Source organism: Mobula hypostoma, chromosome 13, assembly GCF_963921235.1.
Source record: "Mobula hypostoma chromosome 13, sMobHyp1.1, whole genome shotgun sequence".
Lineage (NCBI taxonomy): Eukaryota > Metazoa > Chordata > Chondrichthyes > Myliobatiformes > Myliobatidae > Mobula > Mobula hypostoma.
Window position 1 is genome coordinate 86,552,256 of NC_086109.1, and position 14,551 is coordinate 86,566,806.

The 14,551-nt window shown below is 40.8% G+C and overlaps 1 protein-coding gene across 3 annotated transcripts in view; it reads right to left on the reverse strand.

Moving 5' to 3' along the window:
• The window catches only part of ctc1 (CTS telomere maintenance complex component 1), a 79,000-nt gene that overhangs the window by 8,837 nt on the left and 55,612 nt on the right, over positions 1–14,551 (reverse strand). For all 3 annotated transcript variants that reach the window (XR_010020171.1, XM_063066116.1, XM_063066117.1), the window contains 2 exons: positions 11,409–11,574; positions 8,040–8,169 (listed from right to left, as the gene is read on the reverse strand). Coding sequence is in view for 2 of the 3 variants with exons in the window: in XM_063066116.1 (XP_062922186.1) it covers positions 8,040–8,169; positions 11,409–11,574 (296 nt within the window). In the remaining variant the exon portion in view is untranslated. The remainder of the gene's footprint in view (positions 1–8,039; positions 8,170–11,408; positions 11,575–14,551) is intronic.

Sequence of the window (14,551 nt, forward strand, 5' to 3'; positions counted from 1 at the left end):
TTTAGCCAAGCTCAGCTTTGTAAACACTAACAGCTGACACTTCTAAAAAAAAATCAAAGCATTGTTTTAAAGTTAAATTTCCAACCAATATTCTTTGTTTAGCTGCTTATTGTAAACAGGAGCCAGTCTTCAATTCCTAATGTAAGTTGCAAGCAATAATCAGTTTGAAGCGAAAAAGACAGAGTACCTGGGCTAACCGATGAAGAGGTACAGTAGAAGATAATAGGTATGTTAATTAGACTTGTTTCAAACTCAATAATGCTGGCTAAGTTGTTTAGTTGAAGGAAGCTTACAAACCAGATTAATATTATCACTTAGCATATCAAATAGCTGTTCTGTTAATAGTTGGAAGGTTTATGTACTGAGGGAGTCAGTTTCACAGAATTAATTGTGGGTACCCAAGATCTCTTCTCTCCAGAAGCTTTTAGATATTTGCATTAAAAACTACCTGGAAAAAAATCATGTGCATGAAGTCACCCAAGTGGCAGGAAAACAGTATAAATGCAGAGAGCAGTCCAGACTTTTTAAGTATGGTCCAGGAAGAATGACAGAAACATGGGGCGAATTAGAATCCATTCCTCTGCCTTCGATTCCTGCGAGAAAGGTCTGCAGCCCATGGATATGTCTTTTTAGCTTATAGGAATTGTACCCGTGTTTTGGAAATCGTTTCCATTTCAAAAATAGTTTGTAATTTGGAAGTCCGTTATAAGCCAAGAATCCTTATTTTAGATATGCTTTAAGAATGGTGTCTAAATTTAAACACATCACTAAAAGTAAATGAACTGTATTTAAGCTACTTTGTTAGTCGGAAGCATCTCCTCCTTGGTAAGGAGGGGGGACCCAAATAGTGCACATTGGCAGTTAAACTCAGTGTGGAGAGTAAACAGGGAAGTGAACTCATCTTTGAGGATTGGGTAGATGCAGCATAACCTCCCTTTAGTGAGGGCATGTGCAGCCATCTAGATTGGACAGGGCTCAAGGCCTTCGAGGTTGCCTCCTATTATTAAGGTTTCCACAATTCTATCAAAGGGATGGCAAGTAACCCGTAGTTACCCTTCTTTCTATGCCATTTGCCAAGAGCAGCAATGGATGACAAATTCTTGATTTTCCCTTCTCAGAAAAACACCCAGCCACATCACTGGATGATTCTTTGGACTGCACTCCCATATTTTCAGCTCAAAGAAAAATTCAAATACTAGGTTTCCACTACACCAACACATGCTAACTTCGGGCGGAGCGAGAAAGATATCAGTTCATTATGTCTGCGGTCAAGTCCTCCAATGAAACAAATTCTAAGGCTAACTTGCACAATATTCACAACATAAATTAGATAAATAAGAGCAAACCTTGGGCCTCTTCTACATCCTGGCAAAAGATACTTCTTACTAAGATGTCAATATTGGCCCAATCGTACTACATTTCCCCAGAAGCAGATTGTTAAGGATCCTGGAGCCTCTCTCAAGTCCAGAGGACACAAATTATCAGAACAATTTGCACCGATGTGCCACAATTAGTGTTGTAAACTGTTGCTAGGCCTAAAATACAACCCAGAGCCAATGATGGATGATCTAAAGTTTTGAGTGAATATAAATAAAAATGCAAAATCTGAGATTTAGAAAAAGAATACTGGAGACATGAGAATTGATGGCCTAAATTCAGAGTCACCAACTGTGGTACAAAGATAGTGAAGAATGTCACAAGAAAAAAGTTAGAGGAATGCAGAGATCTCAGAGCTGTGGAATTGTAAGAGATTAAAATAAGAGGGATGAAGTCAGGGAGGTTAAAAAATGTCATTTTGAAGCTTTGAAGAAACAACAATTAGTGTAGGTTAGCAAATACAGGGGAATTACAAATTAGAAGAACCTTGTGTATGATATTTGGACAGGAGTTCAATTTTAAAGAAAGGAGAATAACCAGAAGAATACGAAAATAGTTGCCCCTGGAGGCAATGGGAACAAGGAGGAGAGATTCAGCTCTACAGAGAATGAGGCTGAAGTAGACAATATTCTGGTGATGGTGGTTGACAGACTTTATGCTATAGAGAAACATTACATCAGGTATACCTTGGTGGCAATCAAGTTCAGCCAAAGGCAGGAAATGGAATCAGTGCTAAAAAAAAAAAATTTGTAATATTGCATGCAAGTTGTGGGCATGCTAAATTGGTGCTGGAAGCAGGGTGACACATGTGAGCTACCCCAGCACATCCTTGGAATATGATGGTCATTGTTGTAAACAATGTATTTCACCGTGTTTCAATGTACATGTGACAAAGCTAATACACAATCTTTTAATCTTTAAAACAGGAACCCAAGACAATGGCTTCATTTTAAGCAAGGTTTAACTGGACGGAATTTTGGTTGATCTTAGGCAAGGTCACACATAGCAGTTTGACATTGTGGAGCCAGAAGAACAATTCAGAAAAATGTGGTGAGGGAATGCAGGGTACCAGCATAACGTGGAACATGTTGTCTATCTTGTTCAAACAATATTACTGAGGGTAGCACATTAAAAATAAAATACATGTAATGGTGTGGTGGAAAAAGAAGCCACTGTAGGAGATTCTGTGACTGGGTAGGCTAAAATAAAAACAGGCAAAGACAGTCCAACCCTGACAGACAACCAAAATTTAAAAAAGGTTGCAGACATTTCAAGAATAACCACAGACTGTGCACGTGCATTATTTGTGAGTTTGATGAAGATTACTATAGACTCTGGTGGGAGTAACACTCACAACACGCTGGAGGAACTCAGCAGGTCGGGCAGCATCCGTGGAAACGATGAGTCGACGTTTTGGGCCGGAACCCTTCGTCAGGACTGTAGGGGGAAGGGGCAGAGGCCCTATAAAGAAGGTTGGGGGAGGGTGGGAAGGAGAAGGCTGGTAGGTTCCAGGTGAAAAACCAGTAAGGGGAAAGATAAAGGGGTGGGGGAAGGGAGGCAGGGAGGTGATAGGCAGGAAAGATGAAGAAAGAATAGGGGAAAACACAATGGGTAGTAGAAGGAGGCGGAACCATGAGGGAGGTGGTAGGCAGCTGGGGGAGGGGGCAGGGCGACATAGGGATAGGGGAAGGGAGGAGGAGGGAATTACCGGAAGTTGGAGAATTCAATGTTCATACCAAGGGGCTGGAGACTACCTAGATGGTATATGAGGTGTTGCTCCTCCAACCTGAGTTTAGCCTCATCATGGCAGTAGAGGAGGCCATGTATGGACATATCTGAATGGGAGTGGGAAGCAGAGTTGAAGTGGGGGCTACTGGGAGATCCTGTCTGTTTTGGCGGACGGAGCGGAGGTGCTTGACGAAGCGGTCCCCCAATGTGCGTCGGGTTTCACCGATGTAGAGGAGGCTGCACCGGGAGCACCGGATGCAATAGATGACCCCAACGGACTCACAAGTGAAGTGTTGCCTCACTTGGAAGTACTGTTTGGGGCCCTGAATGGTGGCAAGAGAGAAGGTGTAGGGACAGGTGTAGCACTTGCACTTACAGGGATAAGTGCCAGGTGGGAGATCTGTGGGGAGGGACGTGTGGACCAGCGAGTCGCGGAAGGACCGATCCCTGCGGAAGGCGGAGAGGGAAAGATGTGCTTGGTGGTGGGGTCCTGTTGAAGGTAGTGGAAGTTGTGGAGGATAATGTGTTGGATCTGGAGACTAGTGGGGTGGTAGGTGAGGACAAGGGGAACTGTCCCTGTTGTGGCGGCGGGAGGATGGGGTGAGAGCCGAGGTGTGGGAAATGGAGGAGATGCGGGTGAGGGCATCATTGATGACAGAAAGGAAACCACGATCCTTAAAGAAAGAGGGCATTTGAGATGTCGTGGAGGGAGGGAGGAGAATTCTCTATCGAAGGAGGTGTAAGGCACTCCTTCCCTCCACTAGCCTGCAGGTCTTCCTTGGGCAAGGTGTAGCACCTATTTAGCCACAACCCCAACAGATCAGGGTCAAGTGCAGCCATGGGAGCAGGTGGTAAATGGTTATGTAAGCGGTTGGTGCATATCACAAATCCTGGTGATGTGACCACTGTAGCCAGGCAATCTCTGAAGAGTATCAACAATGGCTGGTGTCACCCATCTTGTGAAGACACTGCCCAGAAGGCAATGGCAAACCACTGTGGAAAACTATGCCAAGAATAACCATGGTCATGGAAAGACCATTATGGCCCACGTCATATGACACAGCACATAATGATGACATCAACTATGGACGATTTGTGAGGTGATATTTCTGTCAAGACTGCACCAAACTCTGACAGTATCAAGAGAGGAGATTTTTTTCGAAATGAAGTTAAAAGAATGTATCATCTGACTTGTGGTTTTTAGATTAAGTAGTTATAGGGAATCATGTGGTGAATTATTCACTGTAGATTACACAACCATAGTGTCTAAGTGTCAGCCTATTCATTGCAAAACAAAGATTTTGGCGGAAGATTTAGCAAAGGCATTAGTCATGAGCATTGTTGGCTGGACTACGTACTGAAGATAGTCACTGCTTGTTACTTGTGTCTCTCCCCTGTTTCTAGCTACCAAACACACAAACCTCATTTTACTCAGGTCTGGTTGCATATGGTAATGCAACCAATTTCTGACTACTCTTTGGTGGACAGTGAGTCACTTGGCGAAACTAGTGCCTTATTTACAAAAGTGACTTAATTTCAAAAGTAATTAAATGATATGTTGCACTTTGGCATGCCCACAACTCTCAAAACATGACTAATTCTGCAGAATATACTCTGGGGTGGAGTAAGAATATCTGCCACTGAACTAACCAAAGTCATTTAAATTTCCAACAGGATGTTAAAAACTTCCACACCCAAGAGTAAAACATTAAGGCAAGTACAAAGTAAATTATCAAAGTACATATATGTCACTATATATAACCCTGAGGATTTATTTTCTTGAGGGCATCCTCTACAAATCTATCGAACAGTAACAATCACAGAATCAATGGACAACTGCCAAGCTAGGGCTTTCAACTAGAGTGAAGAAGACAACAAGCTGTGCAAATGCAAAGAAACAAATCTAAATAAGCAATAATATCAAGAAGATGAGAGGAAGAGTCCTTGAAAGTGAGCCCAGTAGTTGTGGAAACATTTTAATTGATGGGGCAAGTGAAGTTGAGAGAAGTTATCAACTTTGGTTCAAGAGTCTGATGGTTGAAGGACAGTAAGCATTCCTAAACTTGGTGGTGTGAGTCCTTGTACCTTCTTCCTGATGGCAGCAGTAAGACAGCACATCTCACTGGTGTCACAAACATTAACTTAATCAAAGATTCCGACTTGAGTATTATGTGATAGGCAACATTGCTGTCACATCAGCAAACAGCCAACTTCAATAAAGATGGGTCTAAACAACTCACCTTGGTATTGAAAGTAATATATTTGCCAAATCTCCCACCTTCGATGTCATGACTATCATCAGAGACAGAAAACTTTACACTTAGGAACAAATATGATATGGCTAAAAGTACAAGTCAGACCCATGTGTTCTCAAGTCACAACTTCTATCTGGTCAATAACACGAAAAGCCAAAAAAAATCACATAAGATGGCAGCAGATTCTGCCATTACAGATTTTGTGCCCCAATTGTGATCAAGGAAATTATTACCTGTACATTACAATCTATTTGCGTCACACAACAGGAGATATACTGGCAAATGAAATTATGACTCACTTGTATAGCTAACTCAAAATAGCAAATTCACTAAATGCTTCTCTTGAAAGAAATAGGAAAATATATCCAATTAACAACTAATCATTAAGAAGCAAGATTTGGAATTCTCAGTTAACTCACTTACTCTATAAGCAAGGATTGAATAAAAACTGATTGCAGTGCACGCAGTGAAGTTTTCACCAACACGTGCACAGACAAAGAAGTGCCTTGAAATATATTAGTTTGTGGAAAAATTAACAAATGACAGTGTGATTGTGGAACAAGCTGCCAGCGGTAACGGTGGATGCACGTTCCATTGCAACACTTAAGAGAAGTTTGGAATGGGATGTAGGTGGGAGTGGTTTGGAGGGCTATTGTCCCTGTGCACATATGGGAGTAAGCAGATTAATAGTTTGGCACAGACTAGATGGGTCGATGGACCTGATTCTACATTGCTTATTTATTTAGAGTTACAGCGTGAAACAGACCCTTCCAGCCCAATGAGCTCTGCCACCCAGCAACCCACCTATGGAACCTCAGCCTAATCAGAGAACAGTTTACAATGAACAGTTAGCCTACTAACTGGCAAGTCTCTGAACTGGGGGAAGAAACCCACACAATCACGGGGAGAACATACAAACTCCTTAAAGATGGCACCAGAATTGAACTCCAAGCTCCAACGCCCCAAGCTGTAATATCATCACATTAACCGCTGCTCCCCATTGTTGTTTGGTGGCTCTAGTACTTTTATGACCAAATGCTAGAGATAAAATAACTTTGGAGAAGCAAGGCAGAAAAAGAGAAACACTAGTTTACTAGTTATAACAGTAACTTTAATTGAGAGTCTTAATGTCTAATCATTATCATTCAGCTAAATATTACCTTGTTGAGCAAAAGTTCCTCATATTGTTTCTTAGCACTTTGTACCTCATCCAGTGCCATGGCCAAAATACAATTTACAGATAACTGCTCTACTAGTTTGGACAAACACTGAAGAAACTGAATTAGCCCATCTCCCTAATGCACAGTTCCCAGTAAAGCACTCAGCATCTGAAATAAGGAGTGCCAGTCTGGAGCAATTACACAGAGGGAGTGTAACATCATCATACTCTGCATTGCAGTGTAAAACTGTTAACCCTCAAATAGTTGGAGTGACCATCTCCAGAATATCTGAAAATAACAGTCTCACCTGATCCTCACAAAACAAAGCTATCAGAAAAATATGACATTGAACTGTTAAATTAAGAGCTGAAATCATTAAGCAATGCCAATCCAAGGATAATGGGCTTCAAACTTTACGGTGGAGCACTGGTTAGCTGACACCAAGGCAAATAACAGCAAACTGTTTTCTTTCATCTGACATTTAAGCACAAGTGTGCTCAGTCATGAAAGAACTTATTGCATGTAAACTTAAATAAAGTCCTCCAAGAGGACCACAACTTTGTTGCAGGGTTTGGAGGTTTGAGTACCTCAATGGCCCGTAGAGCTGTTGACTGGAATCAGGGCTTTGTGCTTTGACCTGTTTGGCATGGGTGACCCTACCTAGAGCCAAAGGGTAGAGGCCAGATTAAGAGTGGTCCATCAGTTCTCCAGATTCAGGGGGTTCAGCTCAGGGTTGACAAACCTGACTGGTAAAATAAAACTGTTACAGAAACCTTCCACATAAGAGCAGCAGTATACCTGAGTCTCCACCCAGGACTTGCACGACTGACAGTAGTGGAAACACAAAAGGAAGCTACAGACACTATGAATGAAGTTCCAAACACCGCCAGAGATGGAGGACCTTCATTGCTGCCCTAAACACCAGGGGTGTAATGGGCAGTCAGTTCAATAAAGAGCTTGGTCACTCAAAAGTCAAGACAATGTTCTTTAGAAATGAAGTCGTGCAAAAAGCAGTTGAGGAGTTATTTTATGTACATTCTCCATTTGAAATGGGCAGACACTTTTATCAACTGCCTTGGTGTCAAAGCAAGGGATTAACATGTTTTACAGAATTAAGTTCTTAGATAAGCCATATTCCACTGTACATATTTATGAGCCCAAAGTAGGATTATAGTCCTGAGTACTGAATGAATTAAAAACAATCCTAAATTTCTTTGATATATTTTTGAAAATGTCAAGTGTTTTATGTCACAATCACAACAAATTACAAATTCAACACTGCCAACACAAACTAAAAAACTTAATTTAAATAATTCTATTTGGCTGAATTGATAGGAAATAAATAACACTGAGCGGTCAGCCAAATACGACAATTAACAGAAGTACAATTGAACTCAACATCAAGGAATATCAAGTGAGTTTTTGATAAGTTCAACTAATTTTGGTTTCGTCCATTCAGCTTTATCCTCACATTTTGTATCAAACACCAATGTAGAAGAATGACCACAAGGCAACTTACCCGTCTGTTTTAACATGCGTCTGCTTCTTGAGTCAACTTTGAAGAGAAGTTGAATGGATCTGCAGACTATAGGGCTAGCACAGACCATTCCGAGGTATTGCATTAAGAGATCTCCAGTACTCTCTTCATGCTGCAATTGCAAAAACAAAAGGTGAATTAAACTTGCAATATTTTGACTGTAGCAATTATGTGCCGCTATGTTCTAACATCGCTTTGTTAATTTCTCTGATACAACTTTGAGCATCCAAGACTCAAAACTGAAACTCTGATGATTTATACATTCATTCTGGCCACATCTATTTGACTCAAACAAGGAACATGATATAGTTTAATCTTACAAATGTTGAAAATAAAAGTCAAATCTAGTGCCCAATGGAAGACAGAGGGTTAGAGAGCAATGGAGGAAATCAGGCAAAATGTGATTTGGTGGCATCTATCCTGGTTCATAAGTTTCAAGGCTGAGAGGGAAAGTTGAGATACTTTTGAGTAGGTTGTGTGATGGTGGGACAAAATTGCAAAGCAAGGATCCAGGCAGGCAAGGTGATGCACCAAGTTTAGAGCTAAAATGAAAGACAAAAACTCGGGAATTTTGAATACACCAGGAAAGAAAAGGATGAGCACGCAGAGGAAACATTCAGTGGACAACTGCACAGAAGGTTGAAATAGGATAGCACTCATTACACAAACTTCCCAGTACACTCAGTTCAGGAGCACCAGAACTCAGATTAGAAGGATTCAAGATTTAGACAAAGTAATTTCCTTTATACACATCCCTGTGTGCTAAGTACAAAGACATTCCTTTAAAACAGAGATGAGGTGGAATTTCTCCAGCCAAAAGATGGTGAAATTGGAATTCATTGCACAGGCAGCTGTGGAGGCCACTGTTGGGTACACGTAAAGCAGAGATTGATAGGTTTTTGATTAGTAAGGGTGTCACAGGGTGAAGGCAAAAGAACGAGTTTAGAGGGTTAATAAGAGAATGAGTGATGGAATGGCAGTGAAGATTCAAATGGACTAAAGGACCTAATCCTGCTCCCACAACTTAAGGTGCTTCAGAGCCAAGTTCTCTTTCGATTTTCAGTCAAGAGCTTGCCATGCTATACACGAGTGATGCACAAAAAGAACACCATGTTATAAAGTCAAAAGAATGGTGAAACAAATAAAGTATTTTTAAAACCAGAAATAAATAAACAAAAACTGGTCTCCATACTTGCAGAAGGATATATTGGTTTTGGAGACAGTGCAGAGGAGGTTCACCAGGCTGATTCCAGGGACGATGGCGTTAACCTATGAGAAGAGATTGAGTAGCCTGGGACTATACTCTCGAGTTCAGAAGAATAAGAGGGAATCTTATAGAAACATACAAAATTTTGAAAGGGATAGGTAAGATAAAAGTAGAAAAGTTGTTTCCATTGGTAGGTGGGACTAGGGGACATTGCCTCAAGGATCAGGGGAGAAGATTTAGGATGGAGATGAGGAGAAACTTTTGCTCAGAAAGTGATGAATCTGTGGAATTTTCTGCTCAGGGAATCAGTTGAGGCTTCCTCACTAAATATATTTAAGATACAGTTAGATAGTCAGGGAATTAAGGGTTATGGGGAAAAGGCAGGTAGATGGAGCTGAGTTTATGGACAGATCAGCCATGATTTAATGAATGGCGGGGCAAGATCAATGGGCCGTATGGCCTATTCCTGCTCCTATTTCTTATGTCCTTATGTTAATTTGTAGGTAGAGTCGGTGGTGAGGAAGGCAAATGCAATGTTAGCACTCATTTCAGTTCTAGAATACAAGAGCAGGGGTGTGATGCTGAGCCTTTATAATACAATGATCAGGTCTCACCTTGAGTATTGTGAACAGTTTTAACCTCATCTAAGAAAAGATGTGCTGCCATTGGAGAGGGTTCAGAGGAGATTCACAAGGATGATTCCAGCCATGAAAGGGTTATCATACAAAGAACATTTGATGGTTCTGGATCTGTACTTGCTGGAACTTAGAAGGATAAGGGGAGATCTCAGTGAAACCTTTCTAGTGTTGCAAGGCCTAGACAGAGTAGATGTGGAAATGAAGTTTCCCATGGTGGGGGAGTCTAGGACAAGAGGGCACTGCCTCAGGCAGAGGGGTGCCCATTTAAAACAGATGCAGAGAAATTTCTTTAGCCAGAGGGTGGTGAATTTGTGGAATTTATTACCACAGGAAGCCAGGTCATTGGGTGTATTTAAGGCAGAGATTGACTAGTTCTTGACAGGACACAGCATAAAAGGTTATGGGGAGAAGGCTAGAGAGTGGGCCTGAGGAGGGGGAAAAAGTATCAGCCATGATTGAATGGCAGATCAGACCAATAGGCCAAATAGCCTAATTCCACTCCCATGTCTTAGGGGTCTTATTCTGTGCACTGACCACTGTGTGGGGGGAAAAGACTACCTCCAACTTGCCCCTCTACTTTCCTCCAATCACCTTAAAATTATGCTTTTTCAATTAGTAATTTCTGTCATGGAAAAAGGCACTGGCTGTCCTGGAGTAAACTGGATGATTTACTTCTAGAAACACCATTTTTATTGAAATACTTAAGGAAACTCAACATGAGAACAAGTTTTTCTAACCCAGAAGTCAGAAAGAGAATCCATGTGGTGTAGCACCTTTCACAGCAACGTGTAAATAAATACACAAGGAGTGACAAGGAGCAAGTGCTATGAAATATAATGTCAATTTGATGTGAAATAGCAAATGAGTTAAAATGTGGCATAGATGTAAGGAGGGGCATTTGCAGTATACATTATACTTCCTCCCGAAAAGCAGGGAATTCTAAGTCCTTGTCTGCATCACTTTCCCAAAATACCAAAGCAGATTAACTGATCAAACAATCTCTGTTTGAGGAACACTATGTGCAAAATAGCTGCAACATTGTGTACATCAGAACCTCCCATAAAAGGATTTATTGAAAATACTACACGTGTATTTCTTGGAATATGATGTTTGTGCAGCATACAATGTCACAAGTTCTTTTTAAAATAGAGAAACTAGGTACAGCAACTTCTCCCAATAAAAGCAGGATAACATGACCTGAAAAACTGCAGATACTTAGAAACAAATTGCGTGCAGACAAATTAGCCATAGAACTATTAAGCTTGATTATCAAGACAACTACTATCTTCACCAACAGGCTACAACACCACCACCCCATGCAACCCTACACTTAACAAGATATTTGTATAAGGGGCAACAAAGAAGTTCTCGCTGTGAATGTTATTCTTGTGAGTTCAAAAGCAGGCAAAATGTTGTACCTGACTGCATTAAAGTCAAGGCTGCTCTAAAATAAGGAGACAGGGCACGGATCTTAAGTTTTATAAACAAAGTGGACATTCAACTTACCAATTCATGGCCACTACGACCCTGGTATTGGAAGTACACGCTACCCTGCTGGGCAACGTGTTCCTGCAATCCTTCCCACTCGGTGGAGTTGAGTTGTAGCAAATCTGCTATCTGTTTATCTTTACAGTACACCCATGCCTCTGCAGTTCCATCCTCCACAATAATTCTGCAATCAAACAGATCTCAACATTAACACAGCCATTAAAGATCAACTACATTCAAGATTCAAGGCTGTTTATTGCCATTCTTCCATACACAAAGTGTGAAGGAGAACAAAATGATTGTTACTCCAATCCAATGCAGCATATAAAAAACCCAAGCATACAAATATAAAAGCAATCCTCTAAAACAAAATTAACAACTTGTATACATGGATAACTACGCAAGTACATAAATTGGTGCTAGGTATACATAGGTGGTGCAGGCTAGGGGGACAGGTTAATGGGTGATGGGCTGGGTTACAGGTGGAGGTGCTGATCAGCCTGACAGCTTGGGGGAAAGAAGATGTTTTTGAGTCACGTGGCCCTGGAGTGGATGCTGCGTAATCTCGTCCCCGATAGGTGTAGGACAAACAGTGCACGAGTAGGGTGGGTGGAATCTTTCGTGATATTGCTGGCCTTTTACCTGCACCATTCTGTATACATGTCCTTGATGACGTTAGGCAGGTTTAACTACCCATTGTAGGGCCCCTTGTGCTATATGTATTTACATGCATTAGGAAGGTGTTGTGGTATGTTGCACAATATGCAACAAAAAGCATTCAAGTAGTATATAAAATATAAAAGGTACAGCTATGGAATAGAATGTGCATAACTAGCACTTACAAATACAACAGCATCTGAAAAAGTGGTTTCAAGTGTTTACTGTTCAGTGGAGTGACTGAGGTAATCAGAGGAGGGTGGGTTGACTAATTAGGATGGATGATCAGATTAACTTGCGAGGAAGAGAGATTCTGAGATGGCATGAAGTTTTTTTAATAGCTCTATCATCAAACTTGGCTTGCAGACAACTGCACAAATTTGTACGCACTGTTGCAAAACTTAAAATAAATTTGACTTCTCTGATAACAAGGGTTGTTAAGAGTTTGGCAAGTGAAGTAAATCGACAGATATTTTCAATGTGAATGTGTTTCTGAAAGCAGGAGGAAGGAATTAACTCAGAGAAAGGAGTTGAGGTAAAGGCGATCGCCACACTTTATAGATTCGTTTTCAGTGGTGTTAAGTATTATACACTTTCAAGTTGGGCTTCACCAAGGTTCAAGACATAAGTATGACTTGAATAAGGTTCCTGACAGGCACCAGAGGATAGCTCCAATCTCATTGTGCACTTCCAGATACTACTGAACAGGACTGAAGCATTGAAACGACTAGGCTAGCATGGCAGAAGTCACTGCAAGAATCATGATAATTACATTAAAAAAAAATTACGAGCAGCCCATGCCTATGCCAGTGAAAACCCGGAGTGAAGACTGCAACTTTTCAAAATCAGTAGTAGGTCCAATGTGCTAATGAACAGGTCAGTCTCTCAGTATGACTAATTAATGGAACCTCACACTCAAGAGGGGATCTAGCACCAGATTAAAAGCAATTGAGGTGAACATACATGGGACGTATAACTGAATGCCCAAGTGTTGGGAGATTTGTGACAGCTAGAGAATAAGGGAACTTTAAAACAGAATTTATTCTTTATGACTCTTAAAAAATAAAAAAAAATGGCTTGAGAGAAAGTACCAGAAAAATAAATAACTGTTCAGTGGTCAGAAACGCCAAAAGAACAGGTGGATAGCACAGAAATTTTCAGGAGATTGCAGATGGTGGAAATCTGAGTGAACACACACACACATTCTGGAGAAGCTCATTGGGTCAGGCAGCATCTATTTAGACAAATGAACAGGTGACATTTCATGATGGGACCCTTCATCATCAGGACTGTTCAGTTTCCTCCATCGATGCTGCCTAACTTGCAGAGTTCCTCCAGCATTTTGTGAGTGTTGCACCATGGAGGAGTTAAATTTGTTCAATGCTTCAATAGTGATAGGGGACAAATTAATATTGCGGATCAGAACTGCAGCAATATTGCGAGCATCTTAGCCACGAATGCAAAGCAGCATCCATCTACAACTCTAATTCAACTATTCAACAGTTTGCCAGTCAGGGTATTTTCCAAACTACTCCGGGGATGGGTTATAAATGCTAGCCCCATCAGCAACACATGTAACCCATAAAAGAAAATTCTTGCTCCAGAACAAAGTTTCTATAAAGCCATGTCATAAAAATTCTTTATTTCTACAAGTGTTGCCAGTAAGTGCAGAATAGCATGAAAGTCTGCAGAAGCACAGTGTAATTAAAGAGTAAATGAACATTACTATACATTTTCCATTTCAACATTTTGTTTGCAAATAGGTTCTCAGGGAAACAAGTCTATTCATGCATCCTAAAGTAATTGGTTTAAACATTTCTGCCCATTCCACTTGTTTTAAAATGCTTTTTTTTTTAAAAAAAACAATCATATTACAAGTGGCTTTGTAATTACAAGCTGCATCCCAAATCTAAAGGAGACAGTCCAGAGGTTGTTTTCAAAATTTTTATTAAGAAATGCAAGCAGTTGAGAACACCATCAGGTTGGAGGAAGAAAGACAAATCAAAGTAAATCAAAAGTTTGAGATTCTCTGCTGTTAAACACAGCTTCTTCAAACTGAAAACCACTAGAGGGTGAAGACGAAAACAGTGCTCTGCAAGTTCAAAGTGCTCAAATGAAGATAACATCTTAACTTTAGTAAATGATAAAAAGGAAGAAATTTGCAGAACAGAATTTGCAACCATGACTGTTATTGACAGTAGATCAAAAAAGCAAATTTATCATGGGAAATAAAATGCTGCTCAGGTACATTCAAGAGGACCACAACCTTCCTGTGGTTTGGAAGCTTACATGCCTCAATGACCCAGAGAGTTATAATGGCTGGAGTCTGGGCTTTATGCTTTGGCTCTTGGTAGGATCGCCCATGTTAAACAGGTCAAGGGTAGAGGCCAGACCCAGATCGGTCCTCCAGGTTTGGGGGGAGTTTCAGCTCAGGGTTAACAACCCTAACAGGTAAAACAAAATTGTTACAAAAACAGCAATGAAGAATCTTACATCCCAGTGGA